The 13,177-nt window shown below is 34.7% G+C and overlaps 1 protein-coding gene across 1 annotated transcript; it reads left to right on the top strand.

Annotated features, from left to right (window-relative positions):
• Window positions 1–603: 603 nt before the first annotated feature.
• Window positions 604–6,225, top strand: LOC133881930 (endo-1,3;1,4-beta-D-glucanase-like). Its single transcript, XM_062321008.1, has 7 exons — window positions 604–787; window positions 1,691–1,712; window positions 3,778–3,904; window positions 4,447–4,537; window positions 4,639–4,728; window positions 4,969–5,069; window positions 5,929–6,225. The coding sequence occupies exons 1-7, from the start codon at window positions 640–642 to the stop codon at window positions 6,067–6,069; spliced, it is 720 nt and encodes a 239-aa protein (XP_062176992.1). The 5' UTR covers window positions 604–639; the 3' UTR covers window positions 6,070–6,225.
• Window positions 6,226–13,177: the final 6,952 nt, after the last annotated feature.

The raw sequence follows: 13,177 nt of genomic DNA, 5'->3' as shown, positions 1-13,177 counted from the left end.
TTTTTTTTTTTTTTCAATCAAAGAAAGAAAGGGGAAACGATTAAGGATTACAAAAGGGTCTCTTTCACTCTTAATCTGAAAGGAAAAAAAAAAAGCGACAATATTTCCAAACACATTGCAATTGAAGCAATATTTCTCCATCAACCAAAAAAAAATTATTAAATATTAAAAAAGTCAATTTGGTCGGTAAAGACAAACAGGTTAGGAAAAGAAAACAATTAATAAAAGTAGATTGTAAATTACGAGGGTATACGTAATTACCCATGATGAGGTGAAACTTCACCTACTACACGATGTGACAACAATACTTTTCTCCCTAATTGTAATTTGTCTGTCTATTATTTTATAAAAAAATAAAAAAATTGTCCACGCACATGCACAATGACTATAATTACTTTATAAAAATTATCTCCACCCGTACATATAATTTATCCGAACATGTTATTTTAAGTTGTCTTTTTGTCGTTGTCGTATGCAGAAACGTTGATCCCTGACACGTCAGCCACGCATAGTCATGAGGGGGCCCGCCGGCTTTTTTTTATTATAAAATATCAGACCAAATCCACTACACCCTTAATTACTAGACCATATATATTTAGCGTCCAGCGTTTGCTTATAATCATAGGAAAATTAATAAGAATGTCAGGCCCTCAGTGCTGCGCCAACCCGCCCACTCTGGACCCAAGCGCCGGTGCCGGCCATGTATTACAGCTCGGCGGCCTCAGCACCTACGTCGCCGGCTCCCCCAACTCCAAGCTTGCCGTCCTCATCATCTCTGACATCTTTGGTACCGCCTATCATCAAACATTTCTTTAAAACTTTTTCTCTCAATCTCTTTACTCACTTTTCAGCTCTATTTTCAATTTTTGGCCTATTTTTTTCAAGAAATTTTAGAGGTTTTTTTTTTTTTTTTTTTTTTTTTTTTTTTTTTTTTTTTTTTTTTTTCATTCTATGCTGACATGACATCTTATTTTTAATAAAGAAAAAATTACAGTTTAATTTATTTTTCTTGTTTTTATTAAAAAATACAAAGTGCCATGTCAACATAAAAAATCTCTAAAAGAACACTAAAAAGAGCTTTAGCATTCTTCATTTTTTCCTCACGCAATCACTTCTCTCTCTTTTTGCCCATCTCTTTGGTGGCTTATTGTCGGATTTCACTATCGTTAAAATATATAATAATAATAAAGCGTTGAAGGTAGTTTGAGTTTATGTCGTATAATAGGATTACATTTTTATAATTAGTTATCTGAATTTAAGAGAATTTGTGTAGGTAATTATGAGAGATTACTTATAAGACTCACTTGACCAAATAAAAATTGAGCTATCCAATCACTTATTCGGTCAGGTGGGTCCCGTAAGTAAACTCTCACAATCACTTTCTCAAATTCTCTTAAATTCAGACAAATAATTGTAGAAGATCTTGATCAGTCCATTGATTTTTTGTTTTTAGATAATATTATTGGTGTTTACAAACAACATAAAATATGAGAGATATTTCATGTTCATCTTGTACAGCATATTTTGAAAAAACCACAAATAATTCCTTGAACCTTAATCTTTTTTTTTTTTTTTTTTTGAATTATCATTAGTTTTTAATCTCCTTAGTTACCCCCACGGTGACTTTTCAGTTTTCACACTAGACTTGTCCACTGTCATCTTCTAACTTCACATGTTGACTGTCCTTCAGGTTATGAAGCTCCAAACTTGAGGTATATGTATATGCATGGCCAATTTTCATATCTCTTTTCTTCATTTAGTTTATGGTTCTTCTTTCTGGATTGTTGTACAACTCTTAACATAATTTTTATATAACTCTAATAATTTATTTTCAAATTAATCATTGAATTTGTTTTCATACATATGTGTCATACATATTTAATGGTTGATTTTTTTAAAATAAAAAATTTGTTGAAGTTGTACAGAAGTTGTAAACGTATCATATCGATCTCTTTGCATATATGAATAATGTTTCTTACACAATTATTTTTTTTTATTTTTTTTTTAAGATCAACCATTAAAAATTTAGGGCCCACATGTAGAAAATTAGATCCAATGGTTGATCACTAAAATAAAAAACTTTTAAAATTGTATGAAAGTTGTGTGAAAAATATTACTTTTACGTTTATAGTCCATTGCTAATTGATTTATCAACTACTTGATCAATAAACAAATAAACAATCTAAGTATTGATAATATATCAAACACGTCAAACCAAGTAACAAGTAAATAAAATAAATAGTGTACATCATATAAAAAGAACGACACAACCACAAACAAGAGACAATTATATAAATGGTTCGATATAAATTAATATCCATGAAAAATATTTACTGTCAGTTAAAAAAAACTATGACATGAGAGATTTAGACACAATAATCACCTGCTAGACTACTCGTGGTACAGTTTCAAGAAGTGTTTTGAAAATGACAAATATTAAGAATTGATTTGGTTAAGTTTTGACGAATGTTTTGTAGAAGTTAAAAATTAAAAATCATAGTGGTGGCGGTGCCACTATTATGGTGGTGATCTAGCAACCCTAGTGGTGGCTGACAAGTTAATTGCTAGATTTGATTGGCAGCCACCATGTCTAGCGCCCACCATGAGTCCACAAGAACACTTGGTGGTTTTGAAGCCACCACACGGTGTTCGCCATATAGGGTGTTGCTGCCATCAGGCGGCCACAACACTACCTCAGTTAGTGTTTTTTTTTTCTTTTTTTTTTTTTGTTAATTTAATTGTTTATTTTTCATACATGTAATCAACAACTCCTACACCTAAAAAAAATTGTACATGGACACATGCGCTCTTTAAAAAAAAAAAAAAAAATTTTTTTTTTTTTTAAAAAAAAGAGGATAGGAATGGCTGCCGAACCATTTTTTTTTATTTTATTAATGACTACACGTGTCATTTTTAATAAAAAAAAAATATAATTAATATGAACAGGCAGCCACCCCTATTGTTTTTTCTTTCATTTTTTTTTTAAAGTTAAATTTTGTTTTTATTTTTGTTTTATAAATGTATATTTTTATTAAGAGTGACACGTGTCGTCATTTTATTAGAGCTAACTTGACACTTAAAAGAATTCGTCAAATGTTTTAACAGAATTTGACTCTAGGGACTAAAGTATTTTTTTTGGCATAGCCTAGGGACCTTTGAATTCGATCACTTTGATATGACATACAGTGATTTGTAATTTAGGTTAACTATAGGGACTGATTTTACATTTATCCCTATTTTTTTTTTTTTTTTGTTTAAAAAAAAAGGAGTTTCCTCGGCTTACTGACCAGCACACTGCAACTCGACTTCTCAAATATTTTGGATTAAATCTTGCTAGAGATTGTGTAGAAAAACCCTTATAGAGAAGGCCCCTTCCTCTTTCTCTTTTATCTATAAATTAACCAAATTTATGGCCTATCAAACTCATTTTCGCATTTTCAAAAATATCCCTTCACAAAAAGAAAAAAAAAAAATAGAATAAAAACTTGATTCAAGATTATGTCGATTCAAACTGAGCTGACTTAATTTGGATATGAGAAATATTTGATTTTCATCTTTTGTCTATCTCCATAAAAAAAAAAAAATAAAAAATAAAAAAAAAATAAAAATAAAAAAAAAAGGACAAATTCCCCCTTGAATATGTAGAACCACGTGAGAATTATGAATTTACAAAAGAGATTACTAAAAGATGAGCAATAGAATTAAAGATATATTATATATTATTTTGAAAAGGAGGTGCTAATTAATTAATATCATGATCTGCTTTCCATGTTAAAGGAAGGTTGCAGACAAGGTTGCAGCTGCTGGATTTTACGCGGTGGTTCCTGACTTTATACATGGAGATCCCTATGCGTTCGACAAACCCGATAGGCCTCTACCAGTTTGGTTGAAGGATCATGGAACGGTTCGTTTTTGGTTTTAACACTTGCTTTTATTTTTGTTTCAAATGAGAAACTTGAATGTACTGTTGCAGAATTAATTTCTCAGGACTTTATCGGTGTTAAAATATTAATTAAATGATCAAATTCTCTATTTTTTGTCGGCTTAAATTTTTAGAATTAGTACTTGTGATTTAACATGAGAGCAGAACAAAGATTTGAGTTCGAATCTTGTCTTTCTAATTCGCCACCAATTTTAATTAAATATATCCCATGTTAAGTCTCACTTTTAAGATCAATATTAATTTGGTCATTTGACAATTTGGGGAGTCTGGGAACATAGTATGCTGCCTAAGGACGTGTGTGGATTCCGCTACCCAATTTCTCTATTGTTATCGCGCGATGAAAGCAACATATGGTTCGTACTTTATAAATTATTGAACTGTTTCTAGGGGCGGAATCATGATTTCTTATGTGGAGGGTCCGAACCTACGTAAATAAATAAATACATAGATACATATAGTTGATTTATGTGTGTTTGAATGGGGCTCTAAAATTATTTGAATAGGATAAGGGATTTGAGGAGGCAAAGACAGTAATTGAAGCTCTAAAAAGTCATGGTGTTTCTGCAGTTGGAGCTGCAGGCTATTGCTGGGGTGGTGAGCTAGCTTTTCTCTATTAATTATTCTTCTTTGTTCCTTTCTCTTTTTTAGCCCAATAAGAAACAAGTTTGATTTTGAACTTTTTGTATTCTTCTCAGCCAAGGTTACAATTGAACTTGGGAAGTGTGAGCTTATCCAGGCTGGTGTGCTATTACATCCTGCATGGGTCACTGTGGATGATACCAGAGGTATGGATTCCAATCCTTAAATGTTCCAGAACCAAAACTAGCTTAAAGTGTCTTTTGAAACACCATCGATCAGGAAACAATTTCTAGCTCTTACATTATTCTGGCAAATTTGAATGTTGGCTTTGTAAAATGATGATTTATATAATCTTAATTTCTTCTTAACCCTGTTGTAATAATACATTTTTACCTGGTTTTGTTAATTAGTATGTCTTAATAGTCAATGTTTGGAAATAATTTCAGAGGTTAAGGTTCCTACTGCAATACTAGGAGCTGAGATTGACGATTTTGCTCCACCAGAACTCTTGAAACAGTTTGAAGAGGTCTTAAATGCTAAATCAGGGGTAGGAAGATCAAATCTTTTTGTCTTTTTCTTAATCATAATTATATGTTTCTTTACATTGTTAGCTTGTACCTTGATTTATATGTTTTTTTTCCTTTATAATTATGTAAATTTCTTTTCTTTTAGATTTTATTCTTAAGTGAACAAAAGAAAAGAAGGAAATCTAATAGTGATGATTCATGATCAATTCTTTTAATGAGGTTTTACATATTGGCCTACAACCACAAGTCCTTTAACCTCAATTTCATCGGCAAGGATTATTTTCATTTCATGATGAAGATTTAGAGTTAATGTATTTAATGGTACATATGGATGTTATATTATTTAAATTTTTTAAAAGACGTGACAACATTGATATCATGTACGTACATCGTTAGATGTACCAACTTTAAATCATGTTTATAAAATAAAAAGTTGTTTAATTAACCGACTGTTTTAGTTTAGCAGGCAAAAATACTGTCATCGATTTAACTGATACCTAACCCTACACATGAGATGCAGTATTAGAAAAAATTTGAGAAGCGTAACATTTCTCAGAAAGATTAGTTGGGTTGGAGTAAGTTTACGTTAATCAAATATTTCTAAACGAGCAAAGAAAATATTCATCATGATGACCCCATTTTTTTTCCTTGGAATGCCTTAAACTTGTTAAAGGATTAATTAAGTGATTAAATTTACATCTTCCTATCAGCTTAAGCTTTTGGGATAAGTGGTGATTTAATAAAACTTAAGTCAATCTTCCCTACTCCGCCTATAGTTTGTCTTTATTGGTTGCAATCAATCCACCTTGGGTAACTTTTGTGTGTGTATTTCCCAATTTTTGCTTATGATAATGATGAAATATTCATGATTCTTCACAGGTGGATTCCTTGGTTAAGGTATTTCCGAAAGTTGAACATGGGTGGACAATCAGGTACAATGCTGAGGATGAGGCAGCTGTGAAGTCTGCTGAGGAGGCCAATCAGATTCTGTTAGACTGGTGTGTTAAGCATGTTAAGTGAGAATTATCAAGTTAAATACTTGTATTTTACGTCTTGTGTTTATATTATTATGTGAGATGAGCAGCGATGTGAACACAATCAAATGCTAGTTTTTCCTGATGGTTGACTAGTATGCAAAAGTTTGAATAAATTGATTAATGTGATTAATGGGTGAAACTTGCATGCTTTCTCTAAAAGTATCGTTGTAATGGGCACTAAGTGTGTTTGCATGAGAGAGAGAGAGAGAGAGAGAGAGAGAGAGAGAGAGAGAGAGAGAGAGAGAGAGAGAGAGAGAGAGAGAGAGAGAGAGAGAGAGAGATTACCCCTAAAAATTCTTATTCTTTTTAAATAAAAATAATTTAAAAAAAAAAAAGAGGAAGTTGAGGCCTGGTTTGACAACCCCCGAGATGATTTGCGAGGTAGTCAAACCAAGAGAGTTGTTGAATAATGCTTACAGCATGGGGGTCGCTCGATCACCATGAAAATGGTTAGAGGGTTAAATTAGCAAGTGCACATCACTTGTAGCATTTTCCGTTTATTTTAACACAAAATGTTAACATAGAGTGTAGCTTACAATAAAATGGTAGTTTGAAAGGGATGATGTGTCATTTTTTAAAGTTTAGTGGACTAAGTATCAATGGAGTGTTAGTTGGAAGAGCTAAGTGTATCTTTCCCAACATTATATGAGAGATTCTTTATACATAAATACTACTGGAAAATTACACTTGCCCCTCAAGTTACCATTTCCTTTCAATTATGAGTTGCCGTTAGCTTTTTAATGTTAAAATGGATGGAACGTTGCACCTGTGACTTACATGTGCAATTTTTTACTTGAGTGTCCAAAGTACCCTTTAACGAAAAAAAGAGAATTGAGAGGTGGTTGAACCACCCTAAGGTTGACGGGATGGTTTTGCTGAGGCTGACCGAACACCCCTTAGAGCTTCGAGGATGGTCCAACCACTAAAAAAAATTTAATTTGAAAGTGGCCGAACCATCCTATCGGGCTCAATAGAATGATTTAGTCACTCCCAAAATTCTCTAAAAGGTGAACGAACCACCCCAAGGCTAAGGGAATGGTCTAACCACCCAAGAATAATCTTTTGGGCAAGGACAAACCTACTGGGAGGCTGGGGGCCTCTGGCCCTCCCCAAAGGTTTATCCCTTGCAGCGAAGGTGATTGGTTGAAAGAAGCCTGGACGTTGATAATCCACCTATACGGACCAACCTCCTTGAACTTGACACCCCTTTCAGTTCAAGGCTTACACAATTTCCTAGTCACAAGAGATAGTTTATGATAATTTTTTGGCCTTGAGGGTTCAAGTCTGTACTTGCAAACTTTATGGAGTAACAATATGCCGATAGGGCTGCCAATTTTTTACACAATTTGCGAACGTGACACGATTCGTAAACTTGATACGAATTCAATACAAAATTAGCAGGTTAGAGTTGAGGAGTTTAACTCGTTTAATTAATTGGATTAAGTTGTGATTGACTTATATAGTCATATACCCAGACCTCGGCACGACCCAAACCTAACACGTAACATTAAAGTCTGTCAATTTTTTACACGACTTGTGAACCCTAAAAAAACCCAACACGAAATTAGCGGACACTACAAAAAAATATGGAATTCGAGGTTGTCTTTGGTTTTCCCATTCACGTTTAATAGCGTGCCAAGTATGTTATCAACAACATTTTTTCTGTGTGCATCACATCAATGTTATGGCGTAGTAATTGATCTTTATAATAAGACAAATTGTATAATACACTTCGCCTCTTCCAATCAACTTCCCCATTAGGCAGCTTCTGTCTAGCCCTTGCCCGACTGACAACACATTCTAATTGTTTCATGATCTCATCGTCATCCGGGACGTTGGGAGGACTATCCATTTCCTGCGCACCGTTGAATCATCTCTTGTTTCTTCTCCATAGATGATCTGGAGGCAACCATCGCCTATACCCCATAAAGCACCATTTTTTACCATAAGTTAGCCACATTTATTGTGTTTCATGCCTACAACAAGGACATGTTTTCCATCTATGTGTACTCCAGCCTGACAAATCACCATATGCCGTGAAGTCATTTATCATCCACATCAAGGCCGAACGCATTGTGAAATATTTTTTCGAGGTTACATCAAAAGTTTGTACCCCTACTTCCCATAGTTCCTTCAACTCACTTACAAGGGACGTTAGGTATACATCTATATTCTGTTCTGGTACACTCGGACCAAGGATAATCAAGCTTAATATAAAATACGGTTGTTTCATGCACATCCAGTAAGACAAATTGTAGAGTACTAACATTACTGGCCAAGTACTATGACTAGAGGACATGTTCCCAAAAGGATTGAAGCCATCTAACGCTAAACCTAGTCTCACATTTCGTGGGTCTGATGTGAAGTCTGGGTATCGTGAATCGAATGCCTTCCATACTTCTCCATCGGCCGGATGCCTCAACACACCATCTTTTGTATGGCCTTGAGCGTGCCACTTCATACGTGGCAATGTATGATGTGACATAAACAACCTCATCCTTGGTATCATAAGAAACCAACGCAACACTTTGACCGGCTTTTTTTTTCGAACTTTTTGTCGACCCATCTTCATTAGTTACGTTATCCTTCCACCTAGACTCATTGCACGATGTACATTTGTCCAACTTTTCATTTTCCCTCCAAAACAACATAGAACCTTTGCGACAAGCTGATATCTTCTCGTACTCAAGGCCCAAATCCCTCAAGTACTTTTTGTGCCTCGTATGTGTCTTTAGGCAAACTTGCATCTGGATGCATCAGCTCGTTGATGAATTCGAGCAACATGGAGAATGATGTATTGCTCCACCCACCCATACACTTAATACTATATAGACGAACAATAGCTCTCAATTTGCTATGTTTTGTATTTCCATGGAGTGGCGTATCGGCATCCTTTAGCAATTCATCTAACTTATTCGCCCCCTTGTTAGAGTCTTCAATTTCAGCATCCACAGATTCGGCTTCGGCTTCGGTTCAACTCTCACTTGAGACCCACCGGCTTCTACACAAACATCGTGCATCGCAAAAACATCATTAAGCATGTCTTGCATCCCACTGGACCACCCATGTAGTGGAATGTTATCCACTTGAACTGTCCTAGGAGCTTTAGATATTGTCTCGTTATCAGCGGGAGGGACAAGTGACTCCCTATGCATTATCCACTCGATGTAACCCTCAATAACCTTGGCACCTGATGTTAAGTGGGCAAATACAACTTTACTGGACCATGATTTGCATAACAAATACTTCTTACAAGGGCAAACAACACTACAAAAAAAAAAAGGACAATTATGGACGGTTTTTTTCTAGACGGTTTCTAAAACAGTCTAGAATTAAAATTTTACAGACGGTTTTTAAACAACCGTCTCTAAATAAATAAATATGGACGGTTTGAGTAAACCATCCATAAATTTACAGACAGTTTGAAAAAAACCGTTCGGAAATGTAAATTTCCAGACAGTTTGAAACAAATTGTCTGGAATTATTGGTATTAATGATATTAAAAAAAAATAGTGACAAAAATCGCATCGATTAAAAAAAAATTTATTAATTATGGACGGTTTGAAAAAAAAAACCGTCCAGAAATGTAAATTTTCAGATGGTTTTGCCCAAACCGTCTATAAATTTATAGACGGTTTGGAATAAACCGTCTGAAAATTTACATTTCCGAACAGTTTGTTTTAAACCGTCTAGAAATTCATAAGTAGTCAAATGATGCATATCAACACCCTCAGTCGTAGATTGGAACACAATCAAGGGCTTAAACCCGTCTAAAGAAAATGACGCGGATTGAGAAGCATAGCAAAATGATGTGGATATGAACCGCACATCGCATATTCCCCAAGCAAAGAAGGCGTACAGCCCCTCTGAAGCCTCCCATGCAAATGTGAACCCTAGCCCCTCATGAACCCCAGCCGGCCGAACGACAACCCTGAGGGTTTTCAGTGAAGCAAAATGCTATTCACTGACTTTTGTATTTGTTTTGGATCAAAAGGGTCTTTCCTTTTTGGGTTCGTTGATTCACACAGGCGACGGGATCTCGACGGAACGGCGGGATTGGGACGATGGGAGAGAGTGCTGGAGATGGAGCTGGATCTGTGAAACCCACACAGTTTCGACCGGATCTGGCGAGATCATTTAGGTTTTCGGCTAGATCTAACGAAGTCGTCTGGGTTCCGACCGAAACCCATGCTCGTCATCTCTCTCTAGCAGGATACAGAGAGAGATTCGGCCGGAATACGTGTGCGTGGGTGACGAATCTCTCTTCCTCTCTCTCTTTCTCCGTCGCTGTTCGGATCTCTCTTCCTCTCTCCTTCCTGTCGCCAGCCGACGTATAAACTGCTCAAACCAATTTTTTTTTTTTTTGAAAGGTATCAGGCCATCAAAAAACAAATTAATATGAAAAATAATTGAAACAAGAAAAAAAAAATATATATATATATAGTCTGGATGGTTTTGCCCAAATCGTCTGGAATTCCGGACAGTTTTGTTCAAATCATCCAGAAATTCATTTAGCGACATTATATATTGGACGGTTTTAAACCGTTCAGAAAAAACCGTCTGGAATCCTCCAGACGGTTTTTCTGCATTTATGGACGGTTTAAAATCGTCAAGAATTTCTTTTTCTTTTTTTTTTTTTCTTTTTTTTTTTGGTAGTGCAATGACCCATTTTCTATTCGAATGTTCACGTGCAAATGCCATAACCCTACGAATATACTCTCGTGAACTTTTCAGTAACTTCATCCAACTCTTGTCCATCTTTCTCACTACATCACAAAAGATTCCAAATATTTCAAGAGTACTTATTAACTTCTAATAATAAACATAAAGCCCTATTTGTAAAAAAAATTAAAACTTAACATTTTTTTTAAAAAAACAAAAAAAAACAAAAAAATTCGGTCTACGCGACTATCCCTCCTCTACTTAGGCTACCTTAATTTTCGACTTGTTTGTTTGTTGGTAGATTATTGGTAGCACTAGGTAATTAGAAATATAAGTAACATTAGTCCATTAGATTTTTTGAACCAAACCTAACACATTAGTCCAAGAGCACTTGTCATGATCAAAGGCAAAAAATATTCTGTTCATAGTGAAATATCCAGTCTAACAAAAATTCATATAAATGATCAAGCTATCATAGATCTTTATGAACCACAAGAAAACATCAAAATTCATACAAGCCTGAATAAGAAACTCTTCAAAGTTCAATCTACTATCTACAAATGATAATACAATAAATTGATCTACTGAGAGGAAAGAAAAACAAGTTGAAATTATTGAAGTTTTGCTATTTAAATCTAGGTGCAACACGTATATGTCAAGTCGTGCTAAGTGGTTATAATTTATTATTATTATTATTATTTGTTGGCCATATATACCTTGAAATCTTGATCAAGAGCCACTGTACCTAGCCCTCACAAAATTCATTGAAGTGAAGTGAAATATAAACTATCCTTGTGATGAAGAGACAGCATGGGTTTAAATCCTATCTAATGGTAATTAACTCTTGTGGTCCTTAAACAGTTGACAATTGACATGACACCTTCTTCTCGGCAGGTAATTCTAATATTACTTCATCATTTTAGTAGCTACTCAAATAGTGGAGGCTAGGCTTTATGTCCATCAATTCCATTAAAGAGGCCTTATTTTCATCTACTCTCAACAAATTCGTTAAAAAAAAAAAAAAAAAAAAAACTAAGTTAAAGGACATGCCAGCGTTCTAATTAATTAAACATTACTGATATGTAACAGTCCATTTATCGTTCATAAATCTGTAGACAAATAGCTTAATTTTGAGTAATATTGTGACACCTTTTCAACAACTTTGTTTTAAAGGAGCAAGAGAAGTAGACGAAGATGATGATGATGGGGAGGGAGGGAGATAATTAAAAAGCACAAGACAGTAGGTACTTGTGTGTCTTTTTGTAGTTAATTTAGATATGTTTAAGTGGCTAAGTGGTATTGTCTTATTTCCCTAAAAGAGTTCTAGATTATTTCCCTTAGAACTTGATAGTGGGCTGAATGCCCGTACCAAAATTAACCTAAAAATTATCATCATCAGCCCTTAAGCGCTTAGCCATACCGAGATCAGTTATCTGTACAAACATATCAAGTAAATACGAAAAAACTATCATAAGTATGTCCGGCCAATGCCTGATTAATAGGTGATGATAAAAGCACCTATTTTCTAAAGATTTCTCATATTAATTCATAAGGAAGAGCTTCAATTCACACGCCCAAGACTAGCAAATGACTAGCTGAATAAACATTTTTCTTTTTTTTCTTTTTTTCTTTTTTTTTTTTTTTTTTGGGGGGGGGGGGGGGGGGGGGGAGTTTCGGTCAGTGGAGAGGAAGTACCAAATTGCATTTGTCTGTTCATGGGTGATGTTGATGTGGTTGCTGGTATATCCTTCGTACAGCAGAGAGTTTCTTCCATCAAGAATGATGTTGCAGTGAAACAATTGATTAATTGTAGGATGATCAATTGATCAATTTTGTTGTTGATCAGATGCTAATATTGTAGTATTTTGTAATGCTCTGAACATTTTGTAGTGCAAGATTCTGTAATATTATTGTTAATATTGATGTTGTTGACATTGTATGTGCTTGGTATGGTAATTCATTATGCACAATGGTTGCAAGTGGGCAGCAAATGGGTATAAGCAAATATGGTACTAAATTTTGTAGCATCTTTGGCTACAACTTTGGTACCAAATTTGATCACAATCTTCATATGCTTGAGCATTAACATTATGCACTTCCCTTTTCCTTTGGTACATAACTTGGGCACTTGGCATGCCAAATTTGGTACCAAATCTGCAAAGGGGCAGTAAATAGGCTATTCCAAAATTGGTATCAAATTTTGTTGCAAATTTGGTACCAAATTTACAAAATGGATAGTAAATCCACCACAATGATACCATAACCTGCACAAATCCACTTGATAACATAACCTACCTAATCAATTTACAACAATGGTTGCAAGTGGGCAGCATAACCAAATTTGGTACCAAGTTATGCAGTAAATACTTGGTACCAAATTATGTTCCAAATTTGACCACAATCCTGCACAACCAAATACTTCCATACCA

This window comes from Alnus glutinosa, chromosome 1, assembly GCF_958979055.1.
Source record: "Alnus glutinosa chromosome 1, dhAlnGlut1.1, whole genome shotgun sequence".
Lineage (NCBI taxonomy): Eukaryota > Viridiplantae > Streptophyta > Magnoliopsida > Fagales > Betulaceae > Alnus > Alnus glutinosa.
The sequence above is the reverse complement of the archived record's forward strand: the minus strand, read 5'-3'. Positions and strand labels throughout refer to the sequence as shown.